General features: G+C 59.5%; 1 protein-coding gene and 1 long non-coding RNA gene across 2 annotated transcripts; one reads left to right on the plus strand and one right to left on the minus strand.

Moving 5' to 3' along the window:
* The first annotated feature begins 1518 nt into the window (after window positions 1-1518).
* On the plus strand, window positions 1519-27789 carry CELSR2 (cadherin EGF LAG seven-pass G-type receptor 2). Its single transcript, XM_042998123.1, is given in 35 exon segments — window positions 1519-4864; window positions 9206-9853; window positions 11776-11998; window positions 12413-12528; window positions 12705-12793; window positions 13170-13327; window positions 13754-13917; window positions 14071-14196; window positions 14561-14727; window positions 15008-15295; window positions 15379-15553; window positions 15788-15929; window positions 16088-16208; window positions 16607-16790; window positions 16967-17068; window positions 17707-17801; window positions 18016-18225; window positions 18709-18892; window positions 18993-19121; window positions 19208-19388; window positions 19549-19716; window positions 19815-19941; window positions 20056-20256; window positions 20597-20771; window positions 21092-21204; window positions 21335-21414; window positions 21502-21628; window positions 21719-21841; window positions 22465-22592; window positions 23049-23137; window positions 23244-23438; window positions 23567-23737; window positions 23885-24119; window positions 27222-27442; window positions 27445-27789. Coding segments are annotated over 35 exon segments (9060 nt in total). The 3' UTR covers window positions 27504-27789.
* Window positions 12095-12775, minus strand: LOC122241547. The gene is made up of 2 exons (XR_006221778.1): window positions 12688-12775; window positions 12095-12326 (listed from the first exon to the last, which is right to left on the minus strand). It is a non-coding gene; the product is annotated as an uncharacterized LOC122241547 (long non-coding RNA).
* Window positions 27790-27815: the final 26 nt, after the last annotated feature.

A 27815-nucleotide genomic window follows, 5' to 3' on the forward strand; every position in this document is an offset into this window, starting at 1 on the left:
CCTCACCAGCCCTGCCTGGCTTTTCTTCATGGCCCAGTTTCCATGCCTGGGCCACCTCCAGAGCTCCTGGAATCCTACACACCCCTTTCAAGTGCAAGGCTCAGTCTGCAGGCCTACACTGTGCACCAGGCACGGCTGTTTGTTCATCACAAAGCTGTGGGTGGAAGGAGGGGAACAGCAGCTGGACAGTGATGGGGAAGGAGGGAGGGGGGCAAAAGGTCATCTCTCCAGACAGGAGGCCCTATGGGACAGTGAAATCCACTGGTCTAGGATCTAGGAAGCCTGGGTCCTAACGCTTGGCTCCATCCCCAACCAGCCTTGTGACCCAGTAAAAATTTCAGCCATTCTGGGCCTCAGAAGCTGGTGATATTAGTGTGTTTATACCGACTGGCTTTGGCTTTGGCAGTCCCAGCTTACCGCTCCCTACAAAGTCCAAGGGTGTCCAAGCCCAGCAACTGGACCCCAAGGGGCATCCTAATTAGACCACAACTTGGATTAGGGGTGGGGATGGGGGTCTCAGGACTCTGTGTTCCAGGGAGGTGGGGTGTCACTCTGGAATATGGGGGAGGCTTTATACTGTTGAGCAGGCCCCTTTTAGCTCAGCCTGACCCAGGACCCGAGGGCTCTTATCAGCAGCCGACCATGGTGACTGGTGTGAGGTGGGCCCTTGGTCTCTGAGAGCCCTTCAAAATATTTTTGAAAACCTGTAAGCATACTTAGGGCACAAACACCGTTATTCTCATTCTCTGTCTGGCTTCTGATTGTTAATTCTTCTCTAATTTGTGGTAGGGATCTGGCCCCGGCCCAGGGGCAGGCCTGGGAAGGGATTGGGAATGGAGGTCTGGCCAGCGGGAATCCTAGGACGTCGGTGCGTAGGAGGGCGCCGGGTGGGGCCCACCTCCTTCGGTGCGGCTGGCGTTGCCGCTTTAAGGCGGCGGCGGCGCGAGCAGGTCTATGGTAATGAGCCGCCGCCGCCGCGGCTGCCGCCGCCGCTCTGCAGAGCTCGCCCGCCCGCCGGGGAGGCGAGGGATCGTGGTGGGGCTGGGCCCTTGGCCGCGGAGACAGCAACAGCCTCGGCGGGGACGCGGGGCGCGAGCGAGTGGCGCGGGGCAGTCGAGGACGGCCGGGGTCCGGGTGCGTAGCTCCGCGGGCTCAGGTGGGCGATCCCGCGGGGGCGAAAGGGGCACCTCGAGACTCGGGAAGTCGGCAGGGCCAGGGTCGCGCGGGGCCCGCGGGCGCAGGTGGCGAGAGCCGGGCACGCAAGTGGAGGCGCGGCGCCAGCCAGTGGTGGTCGGGGTGACCCGGGCGCGGGCCGGGATCGGGGAGCGGTGCGAGCCCGGGTGCGTCGGAGAGCTCAGCGCCGGGCCCCGCCGAGGCAGCAAGGCGCAGGCCCGAGGGGCGCACGAGTGGCCCCCGGGGACTGGCGCCCCGGCCTGGGCATGAGGCGCGGCGGGGCCGGCTGGAGCCGGAGGAGGAGTCGCCGCCGCCGTTGACCCGGCCGGCCGGGAGCAGGGAGAGATGCAGAGCCGGGCAGCCCGCGCCCCCCTTCCAACGCTACTGCCGCCGCCGCCGCCGCCGCCGCCGCCGCCGCCGCCGCCGCTGCTGCTGCTGTTGCTGCTGCTGCTGCTACTGCCGCCACTGCTGGGGGACCAAGTGGGGCCCTGTCGTTCCCTGGGGCCCGGGGGACGTGGCTCCTCAGGGGCCTGCGCCCCCGTAGGCTGGCTCTGTCCAGCCTCAGCCTCCAACCTCTGGCTCTACACCAGCCGCTGCAGGGATGCAGGGACGGAGCTGACTGGCCACCTGGTGCCCCACCACGACGGTCTGAGGGTCTGGTGTCCAGAATCCGGAGCCCACATCCCCCTGCCGCCAGCGCCTGAAGGCTGCCCATGGAGCTGTCGTCTCCTGGGCATTGGAGGCCACGTTTCCCCCCAGGGCAAGCTCACCCTGCCCCAGGAACACCCGTGCTTAAAGGCCCCACGGCTGAGATGCCAGTCCTGCAAGCTGGTGCAGACCCCGGGGCTCAGGGCAGGGGAAAGGTCAGCAGAAGAGTCCATGGGCGGGCGTCGGAAAAGGAATGTGAATACAGCCCCCCAGTTCCAGCCCCCCAGCTACCAGGCCACAGTGCCTGAGAACCAGCCAGCTGGTACCCCTGTGGCATCCCTGCGGGCCATTGACCCAGATGAGGGTGAGGCAGGCCGGCTTGAGTACACCATGGATGCCCTCTTTGATAGCCGCTCCAAACACTTCTTCTCTCTGGACCCGATCACGGGGGCTGTAACTACAGCCGAGGAGCTAGATCGTGAGACCAAGAGCACCCATGTCTTCAGGGTCACGGCACAGGATCATGGCATGCCCCGACGCAGTGCCCTGGCCACACTTACCATCTTGGTGACTGACACCAATGATCATGACCCTGTTTTTGAGCAGCAGGAGTACAAGGAGAGCCTTAGGGAGAACCTGGAGGTTGGCTATGAGGTGCTCACGGTCAGAGCCACAGATGGTGACGCCCCTCCCAATGCCAATATTCTGTACCGCCTACTGGAGGGCCCCGGTGGCAGCCCCTCTGAAGTCTTTGAGATTGACCCTCGCTCTGGGGTGATTCGAACTCGTGGCCCCGTGGATAGGGAAGAAGTAGAATCCTACCAATTGACAGTGGAGGCAAGTGACCAGGGTCGGGACCCCGGTCCACGGAGTGCCACAGCTGCTGTGTTCCTATCTGTGGAGGATGACAATGACAATGCCCCTCAGTTCAGTGAGAAGCGCTACGTGGTCCAGGTGCGTGAGGATGTGACCCCAGGGGCCCCGGTACTCCGGGTCACAGCCTCAGATCGAGACAAGGGCAGTAATGCCTTGGTGCATTACAGCATCATGAGTGGCAACGCTCGGGGACAGTTTTACCTGGATGCCCAGACTGGAGCTCTGGATGTGGTGAGCCCTCTTGACTATGAGACAACCAAGGAGTATACCCTACGGGTTAGAGCACAGGATGGTGGCCGCCCCCCGCTCTCCAACGTCTCTGGCCTGGTGACAGTGCAAGTCCTGGATATTAATGACAATGCCCCCATCTTTGTTAGCACCCCTTTCCAGGCTACTGTGCTGGAGAGTGTCCCTTTAGGCTACCTGGTCCTCCATGTCCAGGCCATTGACGCTGACGCTGGTGACAATGCCCGCTTGGAATACCGCCTTGCCGGGGTTGGGCATGACTTTCCCTTTGCCATCAACAATGGCACAGGCTGGATCTCTGTGGCAGCTGAGCTGGACCGGGAAGAGGTTGATTTCTATAGCTTTGGGGTAGAAGCCCGAGACCATGGCACCCCAGTGCTCACTGCCTCAGCTAGTGTCAGTGTGACCATCCTGGATGTCAACGACAACAACCCCACCTTTACCCAACCAGAGTACACGGTGAGACTCAATGAGGATGCAGCTGTGGGCACTAGTGTGGTGACAGTGTCGGCTGTGGACCGTGATGCCCACAGCGTCATCACCTACCAGATCACCAGTGGCAACACCCGTAACCGCTTTTCTATCACCAGCCAGAGTGGTGGTGGGCTGGTGTCGCTCGCGCTGCCATTGGACTACAAACTTGAGCGGCAATACGTGCTAGCTGTCACTGCCTCTGACGGCACACGGCAGGACACGGCACAGGTGGTAGTGAACGTCACTGATGCCAACACCCACCGTCCCGTCTTTCAGAGCTCCCACTATACGGTGAATGTTAATGAGGACCGGCCAGCAGGCACCACGGTGGTGCTGATCAGTGCCACGGACGAGGACACAGGTGAGAATGCCCGCATCACCTACTTTATGGAGGACAGCATCCCTCAGTTCCGCATTGATGCAGATACAGGGGCTGTCACCACCCAGGCTGAGCTGGACTATGAGGATCAAGTGTCCTATACCCTGGCCATCACCGCCCGGGACAATGGCATTCCCCAGAAGTCTGACACAACTTACCTGGAGATACTGGTGAATGATGTGAATGACAATGCCCCTCAGTTCCTTCGTGACTCCTACCAGGGCAGCGTCTATGAGGATGTGCCCCCTTTCACCAGTGTGCTGCAGATCTCGGCCACTGACCGTGACTCTGGCCTTAATGGCAGGGTCTTCTACACCTTCCAAGGAGGTGATGATGGAGATGGTGACTTTATCGTAGAGTCCACATCAGGCATCGTGAGAACGCTTCGGAGGCTGGATCGTGAGAATGTGGCCCAGTACATTTTGCGGGCATATGCAGTGGACAAGGGGATGCCTCCCGCCCGCACGCCTATGGAAGTGACGGTCACTGTGTTGGATGTGAACGACAATCCACCTGTCTTTGAGCAGGACGAGTTTGACGTGTTTGTGGAAGAGAACAGCCCCATCGGGTTGGCCGTGGCCCGGGTCACAGCCACTGACCCTGACGAAGGCACCAATGCCCAGATCATGTACCAGATAGTGGAGGGCAACATCCCTGAGGTCTTCCAACTGGACATCTTCTCTGGGGAGTTGACCGCTCTGGTGGATTTGGACTATGAAGACCGGCCTGAATACATCCTGGTCATCCAGGCCACGTCGGCTCCCCTGGTGAGCCGGGCTACTGTCCACGTCCGCCTGCTTGACCGCAACGACAACCCACCAGTGCTGGGCAACTTTGAGATCCTTTTCAACAACTATGTCACCAACCGCTCAAGCAGTTTCCCTGGGGGTGCCATCGGCCGTGTGCCTGCCCATGACCCTGACATCTCAGACAGCCTGACTTACAGCTTCGAGCGGGGGAATGAACTCAGCCTCGTCCTGCTCAATGCCTCCACGGGCGAACTGAGGCTGAGCCGGGCATTGGACAACAACCGGCCTCTGGAGGCCATCATGAGCGTGCTAGTGTCAGGTAAGGAAGGGCCCAGGTGGTGTCAGGTGGGGGCGGCCATTGGAGGAGGCCCTGGGCAGCCGTCCAGGGAGAAGTCTTGGACTCACCTCTCTGCCCAGAGGCTGGCACAGAGGTTGAGGGGTGAGAAGCAGCTTGGGAAGGAGCCCTGGGAATCCTGGCAGCTGGTGCAGGCCCTGCCTGCCACCCCAGGCTGGGCTGGGCTGCTTCGGTTGGCTGCCCCCTGCCTACCACCCTGTGACGTGGCAGGGCAAGTGTGGTGAGGCTGCCCTGGCTATGGCTGCCAAGAATTGTAAGAAAAAAAAAAGAAAAGAAAAAAGGCACGTGGAAGACTGGGGGGCCAGGAGAGCTGGGGGAGGGGTAGAGAGGACTGTGTTGTGTGTGGGGCAGGGAGGTGAGCCGGTCCCCTCAGCACCCCTTCACGCCCGGCAGGGTATTCTTGTGATCTCATAACAGCCTTCTGACAGAGCAGAGGGCTGTGGGGCACAGGGTTGCCGCCGAGGGGTCAGGACCCTGCTGTCGGGCCTCTTCTGGCCCCTTCTGGCTCCCGGCTGAGCCCCAGACTGGCTGAGGGGGACTTTGTCTAGTGCATTCTTTTCCCTCCAGGCAGAAAGAGCCTGGCCTGGCTACCCCTTCAGAGCTCCCGCAGGAAGTGAAGCCAGAGCTCATTGTCTGTGTCCAAACAGACCCCACTGTCAGAGGCCATGGTTCGGGGTCCAGCTTGGGGGAGGGGCTGCGGTGAAGCCAGGGCCAGGCTGAGGCCTCCTGGGCCGCCTTGCCACCCCGTGGGCTCTTCTTAGGATGCTAGGCCTTCCTTGCTGTCTGTGACCAGCCTGGACTCAAGGAATGGGGTATAGGGACCAGGATGAGCGAGGGGACTGGTGGTCTTTGAGGGTAGAGCCCCCTGCTCCGGTGGGGAGAGAACAGAGTCCTGGGGCGTGGGAGCCTGGCCAGGACCCAGGCTAGGCATTCCTGCTGCTTGGCCAAGCGCTCAGCCTGCAGACTCCCTGGACAGAGCGTTGGGGGAGGAGAGTTGGGGGGGGGGGGCGGCATTCGGTCTTCTCTGTCAGCTATGAGGAGTGATTGGCAGTGGCAGGGAGGGAGCCAGCCCCAGGTTGCCGAGTCCCTTCCCCAAGCCTGGGAACAACTGGCACCCCCATGAGGGCCCCTTGTTAGAGACACCCTAGGGATGGATGGCCCAGGATACCCCATTCTAGACACATAAGGGAAGAGAAGAAAAGAGTCTGGCACCCCTCTATTGCCACCTCAGGGAGTCTGGGCCTAGAGGGCAATGAAAGACCTGTGAGACGCAGGGTGTGGTCAGCCCCCTCCCCGCTCTGGGTCCTTCCTGGACAGATGCCTCCCCTACCCTACTCCCTTAGGTGGCCACAGGAGCCAGGGGATAAGAGATTTTAGAGGTCATGGACAAGGCTCTGTGCCTCTTGAAGCTTCAGTTTCCCTCCAGGAGGAGGAAGTGAAGGGCTCGAGCTCCTGTATCCTGTACCCTTCTCTGCTGGGAGAAGCAAGCTGTGGGGAGGGATGGAAAAGAAGGGCCTCTGCTTCTTGTCCTCCCCACAGCCTGTCCTAGGCGAGTATGGCAGGACACTGAGGAGGCCCCACCCAGCCTTCAGGCTCCTACCTGGGCAGAACCCCTAACCACAGCTCCCTAAGAACAGAAGGGAAGGCCTCAGGCTGGCCCTCCAGCCCTGGCCCCACCATGTCCCTTAAGCCCTGACCCTTGGAGGCAGTCACCACGGCAACCCCAAAGTTAAGGGAGGCTGGGGTGAGGGGGAACTGACTCCCACTGCCCCTTTGTTTTCCTTCTGTTGTTCTTTGTCTCTCTTTCTTACCCGCCCCTGCCCACGGGGGCCCTCCTGCTCTGCCCCACTTCATTGCCCTCTCCTGATCTCCTGTGTGGCTCTCTCCTCCTTTCCCACTTTCTCCATTGCTGGCTCTTTTTCTGGGTCTTTGTTTTCCCCTGTTTGGTCTCCACGTTCATGCCCCTCTGACTTCCCTGCCTCTTGTCCCTGTGGCTGAAGCTGCCCCAGCTTGGGCTGGATGGCTCTTCTGAGGCCCCAATTCTCCCTGCCTCTTTCTTACTCTGCTGGAACACACAGGAACTCTTGTGCGTGGTCTGGTCAGCTCCCAGAGCGGCAGACCCCCACCCACTCCCCCTCCAGGCCTACCGCTTCCACTGGCACATCTGCCAGGGGAAGACAGGTTTGGAGTCTGATTCTGCCACAGTCTGGGACCTGGGGCCCCTGTTCCCACCCTGCCTTGACACCTGAGGGGTGACCTAGGTCAAGGCAAGGGAGAGGAACAAAGAGGAAGGACTGTGCAGTAGGTTGACTGCTGGGGATGAGGGACAACAGAAGAGGGGGCAGGTGGCCACAGATGGTAGACCAGATGGGAAGCAACAGAGACACATTGGGTGAGGGGCATGGGCGGGGCCTGGGACGGCAGTGGGGAGACACAGGGAGGAGTGCTTGTTTCCGGGGCTGAGTGGTGGTGAGGTTTCTCTTGCTCACTGGCTTTGACTGCCCCCTCCGCTCCCTAATCAGTTAGGGGCTCTGTGTGGACTCTTCGGCAGCTTTCTGCCTGGAAGGACTATCCCATCAAGGAATCACTGGGCAGAGGCACCAAGTGCCTGAGAGCCCCGTGCCAGCTCCCCACCTCAGTGCAGGGTGGTCTGAAAGAGGGAGAAAAGTAGAGCCTGAGGTCATAAATCTGGGCAGGCCTCCTGGAGTAGGTGAGCTTGGGGCAGGTTAGAATAGTAGGAGGACTGTGGGTAGGTCAGGTGGGAAGGCACAGCGTGTTTGGTAGCTCTAGACGAGAGTAGGAGGAGCAGAAGTGGGGAATGACAGGCAAGCTTGCTGGTGAGAGCAGGCAGGCTTTGGCAGTCTGCGATGAGGCTGGAGGGCAGGTGGGTGGACCAAAGCCATGGCTGAGATGGGTGTCTGCCTTCAGCCTTCCCTGGCTGAGCTGAGCTGCCTGGTGTAGTTAGCCACCTCCCATAGGTACGGCAGAGAAGCAGAATCTATTCCCAGGTCCCTCCCCTAATCCCACCCCACCCCAGAAACACCATCTTCTGCCCTGTTCCTATTAGGGGTTCCTTCTTAATATCAACTCAGGGCCCCTCCTGCTGTGTTTAAAAGATCATTTCCTCACTATGGAGACATCAGCATCTTAGCATTTACCGAACACCTACTATGTGTAGGACATTGTAGTAAATTTAAAAAATGAATACCATTTACAGCCCTGCCAAGCCATTTCCTCCTCCCCACTGGCCTCCAGCTTTCATTTTCGAACTAAATAAAATTCAATGTCATGTATATGTGCATTCAGGTGTGCATGGTATTTCTGGGCTTAGAGTGTGGGTGGAGTGAGACACTAGAGTGTGTTAGCACCTAGCTGTTTATAAGTGAGTGTGTGGCCTGCAGGTGTAGCAAGCATTTGGGTGCAATGCAGTGAGCCAAGCGGGCGATGAATAGCTAGAGGCCCAAGGCCGGAGGGGAGATCAGCCTAGTGGGGCTTTTCTGGGGTTTCAGGTTGGAGAGCTGCCCAGGCTCTTCCATCTCTGCCCCCACCCCCATCTCTCACAGCATCAGGGCAATGGGTGGTGCAGCCCCTGGAAAGGTGGCTCAGCTGGATTTCCTGGGGTGAGGCCTCCCCAGGCTATCTTCAGCAGCCCAGAGAGTTGGGCGGGAAGAATGCTTTGTGTGGGGCGTTGCTATGGGGATAGCAGGCCTGCGCCCAAGCAGCCATGGGGCTCAGTGGGAGGGGGACTGGGTGGCCCACTGACCCAGTTCATCCCTCACTCTGCCTCGGTGGGGGAGGAGGGAGCACAGCCAGGGTCAGGGTTATGGTAGTGTCGAGGTATAGAGGCTGAGGGGGTAGGATGATCATTTTTGTGGGTATCTCATGGTGCTCTGGGCCCTGTAGAAAGGTAAGAAATAGGCAAAATTGGGTTCTTGTGCAGGGAAGTCCCGAATTTGGTGTAAGAGAGTAAGAGTCATGGCTTGGACAGGGAAAGGTGCACAAACATTAAAAGACATGCTGTTCTTCACAGTGCAGGGTTTTTGTAAAGTATGCAAAGAGAACTTGTGAAAAATGGAATCACCTTAAGTGTGGGTGGGGGCCGATCCAGCAAGGTGTGACTTCCCTACATGTAGTCTCTTAGGCACTTTTTGCCACTGTGGCAACTGGGCAATTCAGTAGTGTGTGGGCTGGATTTTGGCTCCCGCTCCCTTCTTGGGGTGCTCCTGCCCAAGGCTAGGTCTCCGGCTTGGCACCCCTGCCCTCCCAGCCCTGTGCGGGGTCCTGACCCATGTCACTTATCCGCAGACGGCGTGCACAGTGTTACTGCCCAGTGCGCACTGCGTGTCACCATCATCACGGACGAAATGCTCACGCACAGCATCACACTGCGCCTGGAGGACATGTCGCCAGAGCGCTTCCTGTCCCCCCTACTGGGTCTCTTCATCCAGGCGGTGGCCGCCACGCTGGCCACACCCCCAGACCACGTGGTGGTCTTCAACGTGCAGCGGGACACCGACGCCCCCGGTGGCCACATCCTCAATGTGAGCCTGTCGGTGGGCCAGCCGCCTGGGCCGGGGGGCGGGCCGCCCTTCCTGCCCTCCGAGGACCTGCAGGAGCGTCTGTACCTGAACCGCAGTCTGCTCACTGCCATCTCGGCGCAGCGCGTGCTGCCCTTCGACGACAACATCTGCCTGCGCGAGCCCTGCGAGAATTACATGCGCTGCGTGTCGGTGCTGCGCTTTGACTCCTCCGCGCCCTTCATCGCCTCCTCCTCGGTGCTCTTCCGGCCCATCCACCCCGTTGGGGGGCTGCGCTGCCGCTGCCCACCCGGCTTCACCGGCGACTACTGCGAGACCGAGGTGGACCTCTGCTACTCGCGGCCCTGCGGCCCCCATGGGCGCTGCCGCAGTCGAGAGGGCGGCTACACCTGCCTCTGTCGCGACGGCTACACGGGTGAGCTGGAGGGGGTGGCGGGGGGGAGGTGTTCTGGAGGGCTAACGCTTCAGTGCAAGCACAGATCAGGCTAAGGACCGGGGCTGCCTCGTTCCTTTCCAGAATAAGGCAGGCACAGGTTACACTGGCCATCTGCAGATCCCACTTGCTCCTCTACAGCGACGTACTGGGGAGGGAGGAGGGGGGAGCCCACCTTCTCCCAGCACTCCCCACCCCCATCCCAGGCATCGTAGTAAGTGAGGTCAGCGCGCCTGCTCTAGAGGCAGCCGGCTCGGGTTTATATTCCAGCTTTGCCACTGGTAGTAGTTGTGTGACCTCGGGCAAGTTACTTAACCTCTCTGTGTCTCTGTATTTTTAAATGGAGATGATGAATTGATTTACCTCACAGCGTGGTTGTAAGGATTAATGTAATTAACTTAATACATGTAAAGAGCGAGCCCTTGGAAGGTGTTGGCTGTGATTTAAGAGACCACTGGACTCAGGCTACTTGTTCTGAGTCTCACCTCACAGTTTGACTAGACCTGAGGCTGGGCCTGGAATCTGGTCTCCCCCACCACTGAGCGAGTTACCTTTTTGGGCTGCAGCCCATACTTTTCTTCCCAGGCGTTGAGAAGAAGGCATAGAAAAAACTGGAGGGGTTTGGGTGCGGGGTAGGGTTGTTTCAGAAGGTCTGTGTACCTTTGTGACCCTGAGCAGAATAGCTCCACCCCTGCGCAGGTGCTGGGAAAAGGGTCAGGCCTCCCAGTTGGCCTGTGACCTGGGTTTTTACACATCCCCTCCCCAGCCTCTGCTTTGTGCTCCTGACCCCGCCCTGCAGGCTCCTGTTTCTCCTCAGGACACCCCCTTCTCTCCTCCCTGGGCCCTTCCTTCCCAGATAGGTTAGGCCTACTCTCTCTCCTCCACAGCCATGCCCACTGGCTCTGCCAGCGTTGGCGGGCAGACCCCACCGCCTTTCTGCTGCATCTTCCTGCCCAGAACTTGCCAGACTTGACTCCTCTCAGTCTGCTGTGGGTGGGGGTGGAGGGGAGGGGAGGGCTTGGGGGATGGGAGGGGAGTCTTTGTCCAGGAGGATGGGGAGGGGGGCTTAGAGTAGGCGAACAACAGTTTCCATGGAAACAAGAGCCAGTCACTAGGCACAGGAGCTGAGAACCTATCTCTACAATCTGGGAATGGGGAGGGAGAGAAAGGGGTGGATTTTCCCATCTGATGTTGTTGGAATTTTCAGTTCCTCCACTGAAATCCTGGTCTGCTCCCAGGGCTCAGTTCCCCAATCTGTCAGCATCTCCCAAGTGCACAGAGGGCCTCCTTCTGGGCCCCAGGACTCAGGGCCGGAGTTCTCTGCCCCATTCCTGGGAGTCTCCAGCTTCCCACACCCCTCACCCACCACCCATAACTCTGACAACCGAAGTGGAAGCCTGGTCTCTTCCCCAGAGAGGGAAACTGATCTTGGCGCCTGACAGAGACAAAAGCACCAGTGGGAGGGTGGGAGGAAGGGGGTTTGGCACCAGCCCTGGTGTTGTCCTGCAGGCTCTTTCCTCCATGCACATCCATCCCTGTGGGAACAGAACACCCCCAAGCTTGCTTGGAAGCCAGGACACCAAAGGCTAACTAGGACCTGGGCCTTATGACCAGAGACCCCGGCAGGCCTGTGCACTTGAGCCCCAAAAGGAGTACAGAAGGGCCTGGGAGCTTCAAGGAACTCGCAGGGGAGCAGTATAATGGGATGGTGGTGAGAATGGCACGGTGGGCCAGACACAACACCCCGGTTTCCTAGATCTCAGAGAAGGTGGGCACATGAAAGGAGGTGCAGATGCTTGGGAGAATTTGGGAGTGTTATGGGAGGTATCGCTGGGTGAGGAGCCGTCCCAGTTACTCTACCCTCTCAGGCACTTGATATCCGCCCTGGCTTTCCCCTTGCCCAGGTGAGCACTGCGAGGTGAGTGCCCGCTCAGGCCGTTGCACCCCAGGTGTCTGCAAGAATGGAGGCACCTGCGTGAACCTGCTGGTGGGTGGCTTCAAGTGCGACTGCCCATCTGGAGACTTCGAGAAGCCCTACTGCCAGGTGACCACGCGCAGCTTCCCCGCCCGCTCCTTCATCACCTTCCGTGGCCTACGCCAGCGCTTCCACTTCACCCTGGCCCTCTCGTGAGTGGCTGGGCCCTGAGCTGGGGGGAGGGAGTGTGGCGGGAGCCTGGGGTGTCTCCCGTTCTGCACGCAAGGCGAGAGGTCAGGCAGCGAAAGTGCTTGGAGTAGGTTGTTGGCAGAGCCAGCTCTGCACTTGAGAGTTGCTTGTGCGCTCTGCCAGCAGACATTCCTCACCCGCCAGGGTCCACTTCTCACTCTTCCTACCCCACTTTTGAGGGTGGGGAGTCAGGAGGTCAGGGTTCTGGTTTTAGTTCTGGTTTGGGCTCATCTTCCACGTTCCAGCTCCACAGCCCATAACCTTAGCCAGGTGTCAGCCCTCTGGAGTGTCCTGAGTAGGATCAGGGAGGGGCTAGTTAGGTGGCTGGGGTTAGGCTGGTGCCCCGCTCCCTGCCCCCATCTCCACCTCCTGCTCAGGTTTGCCACCAAGGAGCGTGATGGGCTGCTGTTATACAACGGACGTTTTAACGAGAAGCATGACTTTGTGGCCCTCGAGGTGATCCAGGAGCAGGTCCAGCTCACCTTCTCTGCAGGTGATCCCGGTTGCCCCATGTCCTTGCCCATCTCCCAAAGGCCCTATGTGTCGTGGCCCCTGACCCCAAGCCACACGCCCTCCCAGCCCAACCTGGGCCCAGTCCCAACTGTGAGCACACCCTCCCCATTCCCAGCCCTCATCTGACGTCCCAGCTCACCTGGGTCCTTTCCCCAGGGGAGTCGACCACCACTGTGTCTCCATTCGTGCCCGGAGGGGTCAGTGACGGACAGTGGCACACAGTCCAGCTGAAGTACTACAATAAGGTGAGTGTGGGAGGGGGTCAAGGAGCTGGAGGGTCCTGTCCTTGGCTCAGGTGCTCAGATCTAGGTGGTGCTTCATCCAGGGGGGCTGGTAATGGGTGGCACTTCTGACGGAAGAGGGGGGGAAGGGGGTGGGAACTTGCCACTTTGCCGGGGTGTCTCCCTTCCACCCGGCAGTACTATATGTCCCCTGTCCTGTTAGGCACACACTCCAGCAGACATTGAGGAACGCAGTCGAGCACATATGTCACGTGAACACACGTGTGCACACCTGTATATATGTGTGTACAGAGCGGTGTCAGCATGTGCTGGTGCCTTTGTGCCCGTGAACCTAGTGAGCTTCTTGAACTGTTTCTCTTCTCTGCCCTTCCCTGTCCAGCCACTGTTAGGTCAGACAGGGCTCCCGCAGGGCCCATCTGAACAGAAGGTGGCTGTGGTGACCGTGGATGGCTGTGACACAGGAGTGGCCCTGCGTTTTGGAGCTGTCCTGGGCAACTACTCCTGTGCTGCCCAGGGTACCCAGGGTGGCAGCAAAAAGTGAGCAGGGGAGAGGGCTGAGGGATGGGGTGCAGTGTGGGGCCAGGCAGGGAGGGAAGGTTGAGACAGTGGGCCTCAGGGAGCCCTGAAATGGAAACCAATCCAGATGGCGGCCTTCCCTCATCTTGCTTCCCTTAGCCCCTGCTCAGGCTTCTGCAGAGGTTTGGGTTGGGGAGCGGGAACGGCAAGGTTAGGCGATTAGGGCAGGGTCTCATGGAGCGGTCTGGGGGGTGCGGGGGGATGGTGGGTGTGAGATGGGAGTGGCTCCAGGTTGGGATGCCCCGCTTTCTCTGTGCTTTCTCCAGGGCCCCTTGGGCTCCTGCCTGGGCCCTTCCGGCCTCTGGCCTGGTGGCAGGGAGAGGGGAGAAGGAAGAGCCAGAAGCTCCCCCGTTTTGCCTCACGTTGCCATCATTTCTGCTCCCGCAGGTCTTTGGATCTGACAGGGCCCCTGCTGCTGGGTGGGGTACCTGACCTGCCCGAGAGCTTCCCTGTCCGCACGCGGCACTTTGTGGGCTGCATGAGGAACCTGCAAGTGGACAGCCGGCACGTAGACATGGCTGACTTCATCGCCAACAACGGCACCGTGCCTGGTACGGGGACCCGGGGCAGGGGCAAGGCCAGGAACCCAGTGCAGAAAGGAGGGCTGGGCCTGGTATGGGGACATGTTGAGGGTTTCAGAGGCCCTTCTGGCTACAGGTTTTCTGTCTGGAGCCCCGACCCGAGCCCCTTTCTCTCCCATCTAGGCTGCCCTGCCAAGAAGAACGTGTGTGACAGCAATAGTTGCAACAATGGGGGCACCTGTGTGAACCAGTGGGACGCGTTCAGCTGCGAGTGCCCTCTGGGCTTCGGGGGCAAGAGCTGTGCCCAGGGTAGGAGGGGCAGCCAGCAGAGGCTGAGGCCCGAGAGCTGTCAGCAATGCTGGGAACACTGGCAGGGTCGGGGCAGGCGCTGGGCAGGGCCCAGCCAGGCTGGGCTGTAGGTGGAAAAGCGTGTCTGGGCAGAGCCCTGAGAGGGTAGCACTGGAGACAAAGGGCCCAGTCAGAGGCAGGCCTGGGCACAGCATGGGGCAGGCGCAGGACAGGTAAATGCTCTGGAGGGTGGGGCCAACGAGGGGAGTGGGCACTAGGAGGGGCAGTGCCCTGCCTCCCACAGAGCCACCACCTCTGAGCATCATACCCCCTGGGGCACTTGGCTGCTCCACCCCTCAGAATCTGCCTTTATCTGCCTCCTCAGAAATGGCCAACCCGCAGCGCTTCCTGGGCAGCAGCCTGGTGGCCTGGCACGGCCTCTCGCTGCCCATCTCCCAGCCCTGGCACCTCAGCCTCATGTTCCGCACACGCCAGGCCAACGGTGTCCTGCTGCAGGCTGTCACCAGGGGGCGCAGCACTATCACCCTGCAGGTGATGCAGGGAGGGGGTAGTGACCAGGGCTGCTGTAGCCTCCAGGGGGCTGGTCAGAGATGGCTGGGCGGGGTCTATTCTTGTCCCCAAGGAAGAGGCTGCTAGAGCTGTTTGTTGGATCACTGCTGCCATCTATTGGCCGCAAGGGAAAAAACACCTTTTCTTCTCTGGCCTCAGCTGGGCAGTAGGATGGGTTTGGTGGTCCAGGAAGGACGGCAGTGGGCTAGAAGAGATGATTAAGGCAGTCTGCTGACCCTCTTTTCTTTTCTCCTGCTGCCAGCTGAGGGAAGGCCATGTGGTGCTGAGTGTGGAGGGCACAGGGCTCCAGGCCTCGTCTCTCCAGCTGGAGCCAGGCCGGGCCAATGACGGCGACTGGCACCGTGCACAGCTGGCGCTGGGAGCCAGTGGGGGCCCTGGCCATGCCATCCTGTCCCTTGACTACGGGCAGCAGCGGGCAGAGGGCAACCTGGGCCCCCGGCTGCATGGGCTGCACCTGAGCAACATTACAGTTGGGGGAGTGCCTGGGCCAGCCGGTGGGGTGGCCCGCGGCTTCCGGGGCTGTCTGCAGGTGAGCCTCCTCCCCTGCCTCCCAGTCCTCACCACCTGGAGGCCTGCTCCACAGAGGGCCAATACCGCTTCCGTCCCTCCCAGGGTGTGAGGGTAAGCGAGACGCCCGAGGGGGTTAGCAGTCTGGATCCTGGCCGTGGGGAAAGCATCAATGTGGAGCCAGGCTGTAGCCTGCCAGACCCCTGTGACTCGAATCCGTGTCCTGCCAACAGTTATTGCAGTGATGACTGGGACAGCTATTCCTGTAGCTGTGATCCAGGTATGCTAGGGATCCAGGGAAATGGGGCAGGTTGGTGGGTGCCCAGGGTCTCATTTCAGCTCTGCTGTGTGACCTGAGGTGGGTCATATGACCTCTCTGAGCCTTGTCTCCTGCACTGCAAAGCCATAGCCAGCTGGTATGATTCTCAGACTGGAAGGTGGTAGATGAAGGCAGGTTTGAAGAAAGTGCCAGGGGAGGGTGGGCTTTGAGTCTCTCTCATCCTTATGGTCCCAGGTTACTATGGCGACAACTGTACTAACGTGTGTGACCTGAACCCGTGTGAGCATCAGTCCGTGTGTATCCGAAAGCCCAGTGCCCCCCACGGCTACACCTGCGAGTGTCCCCCAAATTACCTTGGGCCATATTGTGAAACCAGGTAAGTGGACCAGGGCATGACCGTTGCCTGTCTCTGGGGTGTCCCTCAGAGCACCATGAACCTGGGTGAGCCACAGCCACAGTCAGAAGGGCCACACAAGGCTGCACCAGACAAGGATGGCAGAGGGAGCTCATGTCCGCCTGGGCTCCTCTCTGCAGGATTGACCAGCCTTGCCCCCGAGGCTGGTGGGGACACCCCACGTGCGGCCCGTGCAACTGTGATGTCAGCAAAGGCTTCGACCCAGACTGCAACAAGACAAGCGGCGAGTGCCACTGCAAGGTGACAGCCCCCACCTGGCCTCCACAGTGGCCTCCTGGGCCCTTAAGTGGAGAAGGCCTTACTGCAGAGAGAGCTCAGGGCTGTGTGCCCTTGCTCTGACGGGGTGGACAAGGGCCCCGTGCTCTGATGTGTCTGGGGTGTGGGGGACCCAGGATGGATACTCTACCAGTGAACTCTAGGCTGGCCTCACTGGTTGTTTGCAACCAGTTCTGACTGGTTGGCATCTCACTGATGGGCTAAACCGCAAATTGTTACCAGTTAAATATTTTGAATACCATTCCTGGGGGGACCTGAACTCAGCGAGCCTCCCTCCAGAGGGGCCACAGCTGAAAGGATCCATGAGCATCCAGGAGAGAGAGCCTGAGCCAGTGACCCGCATCCTCTGTCCCCCCTCTCAGGAGAACCACTACCGGCCCCCTGGCAGCCCCACTTGCCTCCTCTGTGACTGCTACCCCACGGGCTCTTTGTCCCGCGTCTGTGACCCCGAGGACGGCCAGTGTCCATGCAAGCCAGGCGTCATTGGGCGCCAGTGTGACCGCTGTGACAACCCTTTTGCTGAGGTCACCACCAATGGCTGTGAAGGTGGGGCTCCCATGCTGGGTCGGTGGCTCTCCTGCTGTGTGCCAGGTCCCGATGTCCCAGGGATGCCAGGAGCAGGGGCTGGTTGCAGTCCTGAGGCTGCTGAGGGCGGGCTGGGAGCCTGAGCAGAGCTGCAGGGGGACAGCTACTCCTGGGTGACCCTGTGTGTTTCCTTGCAGTGAATTATGACAGCTGCCCACGGGCCATCGAGGCTGGGATCTGGTGGCCCCGTACCCGCTTTGGACTGCCTGCTGCTGCTCCCTGCCCCAAAGGCTCCTTTGGTAGGTGCTGGACTTGGCCTCTCATCACTAGGACTGGCTGCAGATCCCGGGACCTCTCTCTGGTCTCCAGGTCCTGGAGACTCCATGTCCCACACTGTTGCTCTGCTCCCAGGGTTGCCGGGATGAAGGGCACCTACATCCTGAATTCTTAACAAAAATGCTGAAACACCTGCCATGTGCAGCCACAGTGACGGGTATAGAGATTCAAAGATGAATCACAGAGGGTTCTTTCCCATCCTCAACTCACCGCCTGGAACAGGAGTTATGCCACTAGAAAGGCAGTCTGGGGAGTAGGGGCTGTTGGGTGCTGTTCCAGGGGACCCAGCCCCAGTCCTGGTCCTTGGACTGAGATGATGAACAGAGTTCATAAGCAGAGAGTGGCAGAGAGCACAAGGTGCAGAGGGACAGCGATGTCTAGGGACTTGAGGAGAGTGTGTGCCCTGTGCTCCTGCATCCTTGTTTGGGCCCATCTTGCAGGGGTTTCTTACTCTTCTCATCTGGGCTGCAGGAGGGCAGGGCTCTTGTTTGCTTGTCTCCTGTCTCTGGCCCATGAGGTCCTGGCACCCGGGAACTCTGGCAGGTCCGGGAAGCATCCTGTATCTGTCCTGAGGCCTGCCATCTGGGCTTCCTTCCCCCAGGGACTGCCGTGCGCCACTGTGATGAACACAGGGGGTGGCTCCCCCCAAACCTTTTCAACTGCACATCAGTCACCTTCTCAGAGCTGAAAGGCTTTGTAAGTGAACCTCCTCTTTCCCCTCACTGCTGCTAGCTTTGAGAAAAGGGCTTTTGGAATTCCAACCCCAGGGTACCCCCCACTGGGAGTGGCCGTTTCTCCCTTTTCCTGAGGCCCTTTTACTCCAGAGTTCCAGTCCTGCCCTCTGGGGACCTCACTGCTATCCTCCTGTGCTGACCTCCCGCCATCCCTGTCCTGTCCGGCTCCATCCTAGGCTGAGCGGCTACAGCGGAATGAATCAGGTCTGGACTCGGGACGCTCCCAGCGGCTGGCTCTGCTTCTGCGCAATGCCACACAGCACACGGCTGGCTACTTTGGCAGTGATGTCAAGGTGGCCTACCAGCTGGCCACACGGCTGCTGGCCCATGAGAGTGCCCAGCGGGGCTTTGGGCTGTCTGCCACGCAGGATGTGCACTTCACCGAGGTGGGGCTTGGATGGGGCAGGGCTGGCTGGTTAGATGGGGGTCATGGTGAGTGAGCCCGTTTCTGGGGCAACCTGAGGGCTGAATGGGGAACACTCTCCATCCCTGCCTTTGGGGACCTCCCAGTTGGCATGAAGCCTCCGGGAGGTCCCTCGAGCCATGGAATTTAGAGCATCTCCTTCCAGCTCTTTTTCTAGTAAGGTGCTAACAGAGACTAATGTTTGTATTGGGGCCTGGCCTGACCAGGTTCCTCGGAGCAGATGCCTTGCCCACCTTGCCAGGCTGGGGAGGAATCAGCATCTAGCCATGTGTGTGGGTCCAGACACAGGGCTTGGGAAGCTCCTAGTTCCAGAATGAGGAGGGAAGGTTTGAAGGAGCGGCATGGTTGGTGTGGGTAGCCAGGGCTGGTCGAGGCACAAGTGGGGCCTGGTGGTGGGGATAAGAAGGTATGGGGCTGCAGCCCACTGTGACCATGCCTACCCCAGAATCTGCTGCGGGTGGGCAGCGCCCTCCTGGACGCGGCCAACAAGCGTCACTGGGAGCTGATCCAGCAGACGGAGGGTGGCACGGCCTGGCTGCTTCAGCACTACGAGGCCTATGCTAGTGCCCTGGCTCAGAACATGCGGCACACCTACCTGAGCCCCTTCACTATCGTCACGCCCAACATCGGTGAGGCTGGGTCAGGGAGGGGGCTGTGGAAAGAGGCCCTGGGCAAGGTGGCTGTGCTGGGGGCCTGACCCAGGGTCTGACCTGTGACCCTTCTCCCTAGTCATCTCTGTAGTTCGCCTGGACAAGGGGAACTTCGCTGGGGCCAAGCTGCCTCGCTATGAGGCGCTGCGGGGGGAGCGGCCCCCTGACCTGGAGACGACGGTCATTCTGCCTGATTCTGTCTTCAGAGGTCAGTGGGGAGCCAGAGGGTGGGTCAAGGGCCAGGCTGGGGCATCTCTGCGGGGCCCAGCTGAGTGGACAGTGTCCCGGTCCCAGAAACACCCACCGTGGTCAGGCCCGCGGGCCCTGGAGAGACCCAGGAGCCAGAGGAGCTGGCTCGGCGTCAGCGGCGGCACCCAGAGCTGAGCCAGGGTGAGGCTGTGGCCAGCGTCATCATCTACCGCACCCTGGCCGGGCTGCTGCCCCATAACTATGACCCGGACAAGCGCAGCCTGAGGTGAGCAGCTGAGGAGACAAGGGGTGGGTGGGATGCAGGTTGGGTGGGTGAGTGCTGAGGCACAGAGAGGCCAGGGGTCGGGGCATGTCCAACTGATGATGGGTGTTCCCTCAGCCACGGGACTGCCATAGTGACTGTGTACCTGCCTGTTCTTCATCAGAGTCCCCAAACGCCCTGTCATCAACACGCCCGTGGTGAGTATCAGCGTCCATGACGATGAGGAACTTCTGCCCCGTGCCCTGGACAAGCCAGTCACGGTGCAATTCCGGCTGCTGGAGACGGAGGAGCGCACCAAGCCCATCTGTGTCTTCTGGAACCATTCCATCCTGTGAGCCTAAACTGCCCTTCCCCCAAGGCTTTGGGCGGAGAGCCAAGCCCCTGGGTGCCTTACACTCCTGGTCCCCTGCCCCTGCCTCCCTCATGCAGAGTCAGTGGCACAGGTGGCTGGTCAGCCCGAGGCTGCGAGGTCGTCTTCCGCAATGAGAGCCACGTCAGCTGCCAGTGCAACCACATGACGAGCTTCGCCGTGCTCATGGATGTGTCCCGGCGAGAGGTTGGACCCCCAGGGGGCAGCCGCGGAGCTAGGGGTGGGAGCCCAGGGCACTGGGCTGGATTCTTAGGCCCTGCCCTTCCTAATTCTCCTGGCCTCTTGCCACCTGCTCTGCAGAATGGAGAGATCCTGCCGCTGAAGACACTGACATATGTGGCCCTAGGGGTCACCTTGGCTGCCCTGCTGCTCGCCTTCCTCTTCCTCACTATCCTGCGTGCCCTACGCTCCAACCAGCATGGCATCCGACGGAACCTGACTGCTGCTCTGGGCCTGGCCCAGCTGGTCTTTCTCCTAGGAATCAACCAGGCTGACCTCCCTGTAAGATTTCTCCCCTCACCCGGAGATCGTCCACAACTTCTAGTCCTATGAAACTTCCTATGAGTCCTCCTCAGCTCCCCAGTCCCTGCTTCTGCAGCAGGAACTCAGACAGAGCCCAGTCCAGCACCCAGCCCATGGTTTCCTCTTCTCCAGCTCCCCCTCACCTCCCCCTACCGCCCCCCGACTGCCCCCCCCCCCCTGCTGCCGGCATCCTAGGAGTACCTTCCTCTGGCCCACACTTCCCGAAGCACCACCTTACACCCAGGCCCTTCCCCTGACAAGACAGAATCCACACTCTGGGTGTGCCCTGGTCACTGACCGGGCATGGCTGGGTCCCCAGTTTGCTTGCACAGTCATCGCCATCCTGCTGCATTTCCTGTACCTCTGCACCTTCTCCTGGGCCTTGCTGGAGGCCTTGCACCTGTACCGGGCACTCACTGAGGTGCGCGACGTCAACGCTGGCCCCATGCGCTTCTACTATATGCTGGGCTGGGGTGTGCCTGCCTTCATCACAGGTACCTCCCACCCCCTTCCCGGGCCTGAGGTTCTGCATCCCTAGGCCCTGGGTCCACCTTCATGCCACATTCTCCCCACCCACATCCCAGTCCCAGAGGCCCCATACCCCCATGACCCAGGCTGAGTTCTCCGTAGGCATGCCTCTCAGTCCTTGAGGCTCCCCACCAGGGGCTGGGTCCCCCATCCTGGACAGGTCGGCATGGACACATGGTGGGTGGAACCCTTTGTCCTCTGCACCTGGCCCTGTGAGCCCATTTGACACCTGACTGGTGTCAAGGCCCTACCACCCCTTCCCCTGCTGTTGTCACCATACCCCCAGGTCTAGCCGTGGGCCTTGACCCTGAGGGCTATGGGAACCCTGACTTCTGCTGGCTCTCCATCTATGATACGCTCATCTGGAGTTTTGCTGGCCCTGTGGCTTTTGCTGTCTCGGTAGGTGCTAGAAAGTGGGCTGGGGGTGAGCAGGCTGAGTGTGTCCCCATTTAGGAATGGGGAAACTGCTGGGCCCCCGCAGAGTTGAGTAGAAGCTGTCTGTCCCCTGATGATCGCCCTCCCCTGCTAGATGAGTGTCTTCCTGTACATCCTGGCAGCCCGCGCCTCCTGTGCTGCCCAGCGGCAGGGCTTTGAGAAGAAAGGCCCTGTGTGAGTATGGGGTGTGGGTGCCTGGGCAGTGGGCAGGCATCGGTGTGGGAGGCCTCCTGGCTGGGCTCACAGCCTCCCCCTCTCCAGCTCAGGCCTGCGGCCTTCCTTCGCTGTTCTCCTGCTGCTGAGCGCCACGTGGCTGCTGGCGTTGCTCTCTGTCAACAGTGACACCCTCCTCTTCCACTACCTCTTTGCTGCCTGCAATTGCATCCAGGTACCTGGCCCAGGCCCATGGAGATGGGGGTGTGAGGCTTGGCCATGGGGTGCCCGATTCCGCACTTAGCTGCTGCCTCTCGCCTGCCAGGGCCCCTTCATCTTCCTCTCCTACGTGGTGCTTAGCAAGGAGGTCCGGAAAGCACTCAAGTTTGCCTGCAGCCGCAAGCCGAGCCCTGACCCTGCGCTGACCACCAAGTCCACCCTGACCTCGGTGAGGGAGCCAGGGATCAGGGACGTGGGATCAGGGAGGTCTGGGGCAGAGAGGAAGAGGCAGAAGGCCCAAGGAGCTTGTTCTCTGTGCTTTTTGCCCTGCTTTTTCTTCATCCTTACATCCTTTCCTGGAAGGAGGAAGGGGTGGTGAAATGGTATATGTGGCCTGGGAAGAGGGGGACATGGAGGTAGGGAGGAAGGTTTTGACTCAGAAGAGTTGGGTGTAGAGCTAGGAAGAGTAAGGTGAGGAAGTGACCAAGACAGGTGACCCAGTCACGGATGCCCAACATCTGAGAATCCCTCGTGGATCTTGGTAGATTTTCTGTGTCCAGCACATTCTCAGGAGATAATTCCCGGTACCATTTTTTACCAGGAAGCCCTTATATAGCTGAGTCCAGGGTACTTGGCGTGCACAGGGCTGGCCCAGGTACGGCAGAGCTATGGCTACTACCAGGCCCTGATATGGGAGTGGTGGGGGGAGTGGAGATGTGCGGCCTCTCTCTTTCAGACCTGGGCGTGTAGGTGGTAGAACTTAGGGCAGACTCCCTCGGCCCTTCTGCTCCCCGTCCTGGGGCCACCCCGGCCTGCTCCCCCTACCTACTGACCTCTCCATTCCATGCCTAGTCCTACAACTGCCCCAGCCCCTATGCAGATGGGCGGCTCTACCAGCCGTACGGAGACTCAGCAGGCTCTCTACACAGTGCCAGCCGCTCGGGCAAGAGTCAGCCCAGCTACATCCCCTTCTTGCTGAGGTGAGCCCTTGTGACGGGGGCATCCACAAGGAGAGAAGAGTGCTGTGCCTGCTGGAAACCAGGCCAGCCACCTGCTGGGAGTTGAACAGCGCACTTGGTGGCTGGCTGACTGGTGGCAGCTTAAATTAGAAGCAGGAGGGGGGGTGCCTGGGTGGCTCAGGCCGGTTGAGCGTCCAACTTAGGCTCAGGTCATGATCTCATGGTTCGTGGGTTTGAGCCCTGCATCGGGCTTCGTGCTGACAGCCTGGAGCCTGCTTGGGATTCTCTCTCTCTCTGTGCCCCTCCCCCATGTGTGCACACACACACTCTCTCTCTCTCTCAAAATAAATAAACTTAAACAAAAAAAGAAGTAGGAGGGGCATGGGGCAGGAAACAGGGAAACAAGAGAGAGAAAAAAGAATGGGACACTAGGCAAAGGGCTGGGCTGACCCTTCTAACATGGCCTTGTCTTCTCAGGGAAGAGTCCACACTGAACCCTGGCCAAGGGCCCCCTGGCCTTGGGGACCCAGGTAGCCTATTCCTGGAAGGTCAAGACCAGCAGCATGGTGAGAAAAGAAGCCCCTGATGGCCGGTGGGGGGGCAGCTGCCTGGCTTTTGTGGAGGGTGTGCAGAGGCAGGTTGGTCAGCCGTGATTTCTCCCCCACCTCCCAGATCCTGACACAGACTCTGACAGTGACCTGTCCCTGGAAGATGATCAGAGTGGCTCTTATGCCTCTACTCACTCATCAGACAGTGAGGAGGAGGAAGAGGAGGAGGAGGAGGAGGCCGCCTTCCCTGGAGAGCCAGGCTGGGACAGCCTGCTGGGGCCTGGCGCTGAGAGACTGCCCTTGCACAGTACCCCCAAGGGTGGGCCGGCGCCAGGGCTTTGGCCTTTGACGGGGGCAACGGGAGGGCAAAGGGCCTGGAATTCCTAGGGTAGTGAGTTCCTAGCTGTCTGTCTTCTCTGAGCCTTATCAACTTCCTTTCTCCACCAGATGGGGGCCCAGGGTCCGGGAAGGCTCCCTGGCCAGGAGACTTTGGGACCACAGCAAAGGAGAGTAGTGGCAATGGGGCCTCTGAGGAGCATCCTTGGGAGAATGGAGATGCCCTGCCTCGGGAGGGGTCCCTGGGCCCCCTTCCAGGCCCTTCTGCCCAACCTCACAAAGGTGAGCAGGGCATGCCCAGCTGCCATGCTCCCCCATTTGGCAACCTCACAACTCACCTTTGCCCCGTGTCTGGTAGGGCTCTCTAGGGCAGTCCCGTGAGCCTACCACTTGTTCCTCATGGCGCCTGCACCCCCCCTCCCCCCACAGGCATCCTCAAGAAGAAGTATCTGCCCACCATCAGTGAGAAGAGCAGCCTCCTACGGCTGCCCCTGGAGCAGGGCACAGGGTCTTCTCGGGGCTCCTCAGCCAGCGAAGGCAGCCGGGGCGGGCCCCCTCCCCGCCCTCCACCCCGGCAGAGTCTCCAGGAGCAGCTGAACGGGGTCATGCCCATCGCCATGAGTATCAAGGCGGGCACAGTGGATGAGGACTCGTCGGGCTCCGAGTGAGTGAGGCTGGCTGGGTGGGACCGGGCGCAGCCCCTCAGAGGCCCGGCTGGGCTCACAGCTGCTTCCAGGCCTCGCCAGGTTGCTCTGGCAGGCGGTCGGGGGACGGATGGGCTGGCCAGCTGCCTTACTGTGACATGCCCACAGACCATGGTGCCCCATGGGGTCAGCTCAGCCCGCATCGGGCAAAGTGAGGGAGGGTGGGGAGCTGGGGTTGCTTTTCTGTTTCCTTCTCCTGGTGGAAGCTTCTCCCTGTCTTCTCTGCTCCGACTAACCCCCTGTCTGCCTTTTCTGTCACTTTCCTTTCCTGCCTCTCCAGATTTCTCTTCTTTAACTTCCTGCATTAACCCTGGGCCGGTGGTTCCTACACCCTGAGGCTCCCTTACCTTCCCCAGCTGCACTCATGCCCCCACTCCTGTCTTGTGCTCTATCCTGCCCTTGCTCCCCACCGCCTGCCCGCAGCAGCGACGAAACGTCCATCTGAGGAGCCTGGGCCTTGCCGGGAGGGGCGCCCACCCCACCCAAGGCCATCTAGTGCCAACTCCCTCCCCCACCATCCCCTTCACTGCACTTTGGACCCCTGGGGCCAACATCTCCAAGACAAAGTTTTTCAGAAAAGAGGAAAAAAGAATTTAAAAAAGGATCTCCACTCTTCATGACTTCAGGGATTAATTTTTTTTATATGCTGGAAACTGACTCCCCTTTCCCTTCCCAAAGAGGATAGGACCTCCCAGGATACTTCCCAGCCTCTCCTCAGTTTCCCATCTGCTGTGCCTCTGGGAGGAGAGGGACTTTTGGGGGGCCTGCCCCTCATTTGCCATCACCAAAAGGAAAGGACAAAGCCACATGCACCCAAGGGCATCAAGCCCTGCAGGCTGCACCCCGGCAGGCCTCAGTATGGTGAGGGCGTCAAGGTGGAGGGCACTCCTCACTCTGCCTGTGCTGCCCCTCCCAGGAACTGAAAAAAGCCCTGTCTGGCGAGGGGGCAGAAGGACTCCACGCCCCCAGACCCCCAAATGCTGCATGAACACATTTTGAGGGGAACCCGTGCCCCTGGGCGGCGGCCGGGCCACCCCAGCCCCTCTTCTCTCCCTGGACTCTGGCCACGCGCTGCAGTCCAGGCGTTTGCTCAGTTCGCTGACCCAAAAGTGCTTCATTTTCCTGCCTGACCCGCATGGGGAAGGCCAGTCGTGTGTTAAGTTGCGCTTCTTTGCTGTGGTGTGGGTGGGACGGGGAGGAAGAGTAAATCCAGGGCTGGCTTAGTCGCCCCCAGATGTCTCAAGCACAGGTCTCAAGCCTGGGTTCTGGTGTCCACTCACCTACCCACCCGAGATCAGACTTTGAAAATCCCGAAATCCCACTTTGACCTGCTGTGGCCTCTGAGACATGTTGTATTTTTAACCCCTTCTTGGAATTGGCTCTCTTCTTCAAAGGACCGGGTCCTGTTCCTCTTTCTCTCCCTCTCCCACGCCCACCCCCAGCTCCCTGCGAAGAGAGAGTTAATATATATTTTATTTATTTGCTTTTTGTGTTGGGATGAGTTCGTGTCCGGTCCCAGGGGGTCTGATGTGGCTGTGACAGGTTGGGTGTGTACCCAGCAATCCTGGCGTGGGGGCCTGAGGCCCTTCCCCTGCTCCAGGCTGTCATCTCCTGCCTCCTTTCCTCCGGCCTCCTCAGTTTTGCCAACTGCAATTCATTTGAGTTACTGTTTATGCTAAGCATGTACTCCTGACTTGTCACTGACTTTCCTCTGGAGCAGGTGGCTAGAAAAAGAGGCTATGGGTGGGGGGAAAAAACGTTCCTGTTTCTCACTTGTAAGGCTGGTTTTTGGCTTTTCTGCCATGGATTCTCCCCCTGACCTCTCCCCTCAGCAATTCCTGCAAAGGGTTAAAAATTTAACTGGTTTTTAACTACTGATGACTTAAACAACACAAAGATGCTGGATGCTAACTTGATACTAACCATCAGATTGTACAGTTTGATTGTTACTGTAAATACAGTAGGGTTTTGTGTTTGTTTTTTTCATTTCCCCATACTACTGAATAAACTATAGCTCTGTGCGGGTTGAGCACCATCATCACATGCTTCTGTGTGGTACCCTGTCCTTCCAGAGGGCAGCTCTGGAAAACAAGAGCAGGCAGGGCCCTAGGTGGGCCAGGAGGTCAGGGGACTCAGATGCCAAGCAGCCGATGAGCTAGTCCCTCTACCAACACCCCAGCAGTAGCCAAATAGCCTCATCAGCACAGAGCCCATGTCCTGGCATGTCCAAGGAAGATGCGGCAGGTGGCAGAAAGGTTTCCTTTTCACCAGGATAGGAGGGACTTGTGTGGCTGGAGAGGCTGCAAACAGCAGGCAGGTTTCCGGTCCAGTCGCTTAGGGGCTGAGTCCTGGGGACAGAATTCAGGAGGCAGGGAGGGCAGAGTTGAGTGCCTGAATGGCTGGTAGGAATTCAAAGCTCAGTGACTACCTCCTGACCACTTCTCTGGGCCATTTTGTGTGTTTTGCCATTGGAAATGAAGCAGCAGTTCACACTCAAGCCAACGACATGTTCTGCAACATTACTTCTCTTCCCAAGTTTTGTATTTTCTTCAAAGGTCTGTTCAGCAAACTAGTTAGGGAGTTAACATGGGGGCACTAGAGGGTGGGTAGTGATCAAGAGCACAAGCCCTGGGCACCAGACTGACTTAATTTCTTTGCCTGCAAAATGAGGATGGTAAGAGCATCCGCCTAATTGAGCTTTTATGAGACTTAAATGAGTTAGCACATGTAAGGTGCTTAAAACAGTTCACAGTGCATAGTAAGAGGCCAGTAAATGTTGGCTTCCCTCATTGCTGCTACTGGGCAGGGGCGGGGTTAGAGAGCATAAAGAGACAACTAGAAAGGCGGACCTGAAGGGAAGGAAGGAAGCAGGTAGCTGAACAAGGAAGGCAGCTGTGGCAGGTGGGCCTCCGCCCTCGCTGGCACTGCCTACGGAGTGTTGCTTAAGCCGGCTTGGGGCAGGATGGGGGTGGGGGTGGGTGGGGATGGGGTGAGGTGGGGGTTACGAAATTCAAGACTGACCGAGAGCAAAAGGAACATGCCTTGTCCTTTCCGGCCACCAGGTGGCAACAGCACATGGGTCTGCGGCTGGTTTTGTCTCCCAAGCTACACACACGTGCCATCTGCTGGCCACACCTAAGTGCTTGCCTGGGCATGCCGACCTTCCAGCGCTTCTGCCAGAGCCGGGAGTCACCAACAGGCCCTGCTCGCCAGACACCCGCGCAGGACACAGCTGGGGAACACACCTCAGGTTTTCTGGCCTCTGCCAGATTTCTCCAGAGCCAGTCAAGTGTGTTTCCACATCCCCTCCCCCAACTCAATTCTTGGAATCCCAGAGGCTGTAGGAGTTGCTGACAGAGGCTCAGGGGGAGGGGTGAACATCTAGGCAGCTGTCACTGTGATATAGGTGAAATGTGTTACATGAACTTTAAGATCGGCCATAAAAAGGAGAAGACAGCAGTGGAGGGCCTCTGGGGAAGGACATTTCAGTGCCTATGTAGGGTGCTTGTGGGCATATGTATATGGGGGGCAGGGGACACCAGCTGACACTCCACTCCCTCTGCCCAGTTGCCTATTGCCTTCCTTAAGTCACAGCCTAGCCTTCTAAGAGGGAAGTTGTCTCAAAACTCATAAGGAATTGAATTGGTTCTGGTTGC

This window comes from Panthera tigris, chromosome C1, assembly GCF_018350195.1.
Source record: "Panthera tigris isolate Pti1 chromosome C1, P.tigris_Pti1_mat1.1, whole genome shotgun sequence".
NCBI lineage: Eukaryota > Metazoa > Chordata > Mammalia > Carnivora > Felidae > Panthera > Panthera tigris.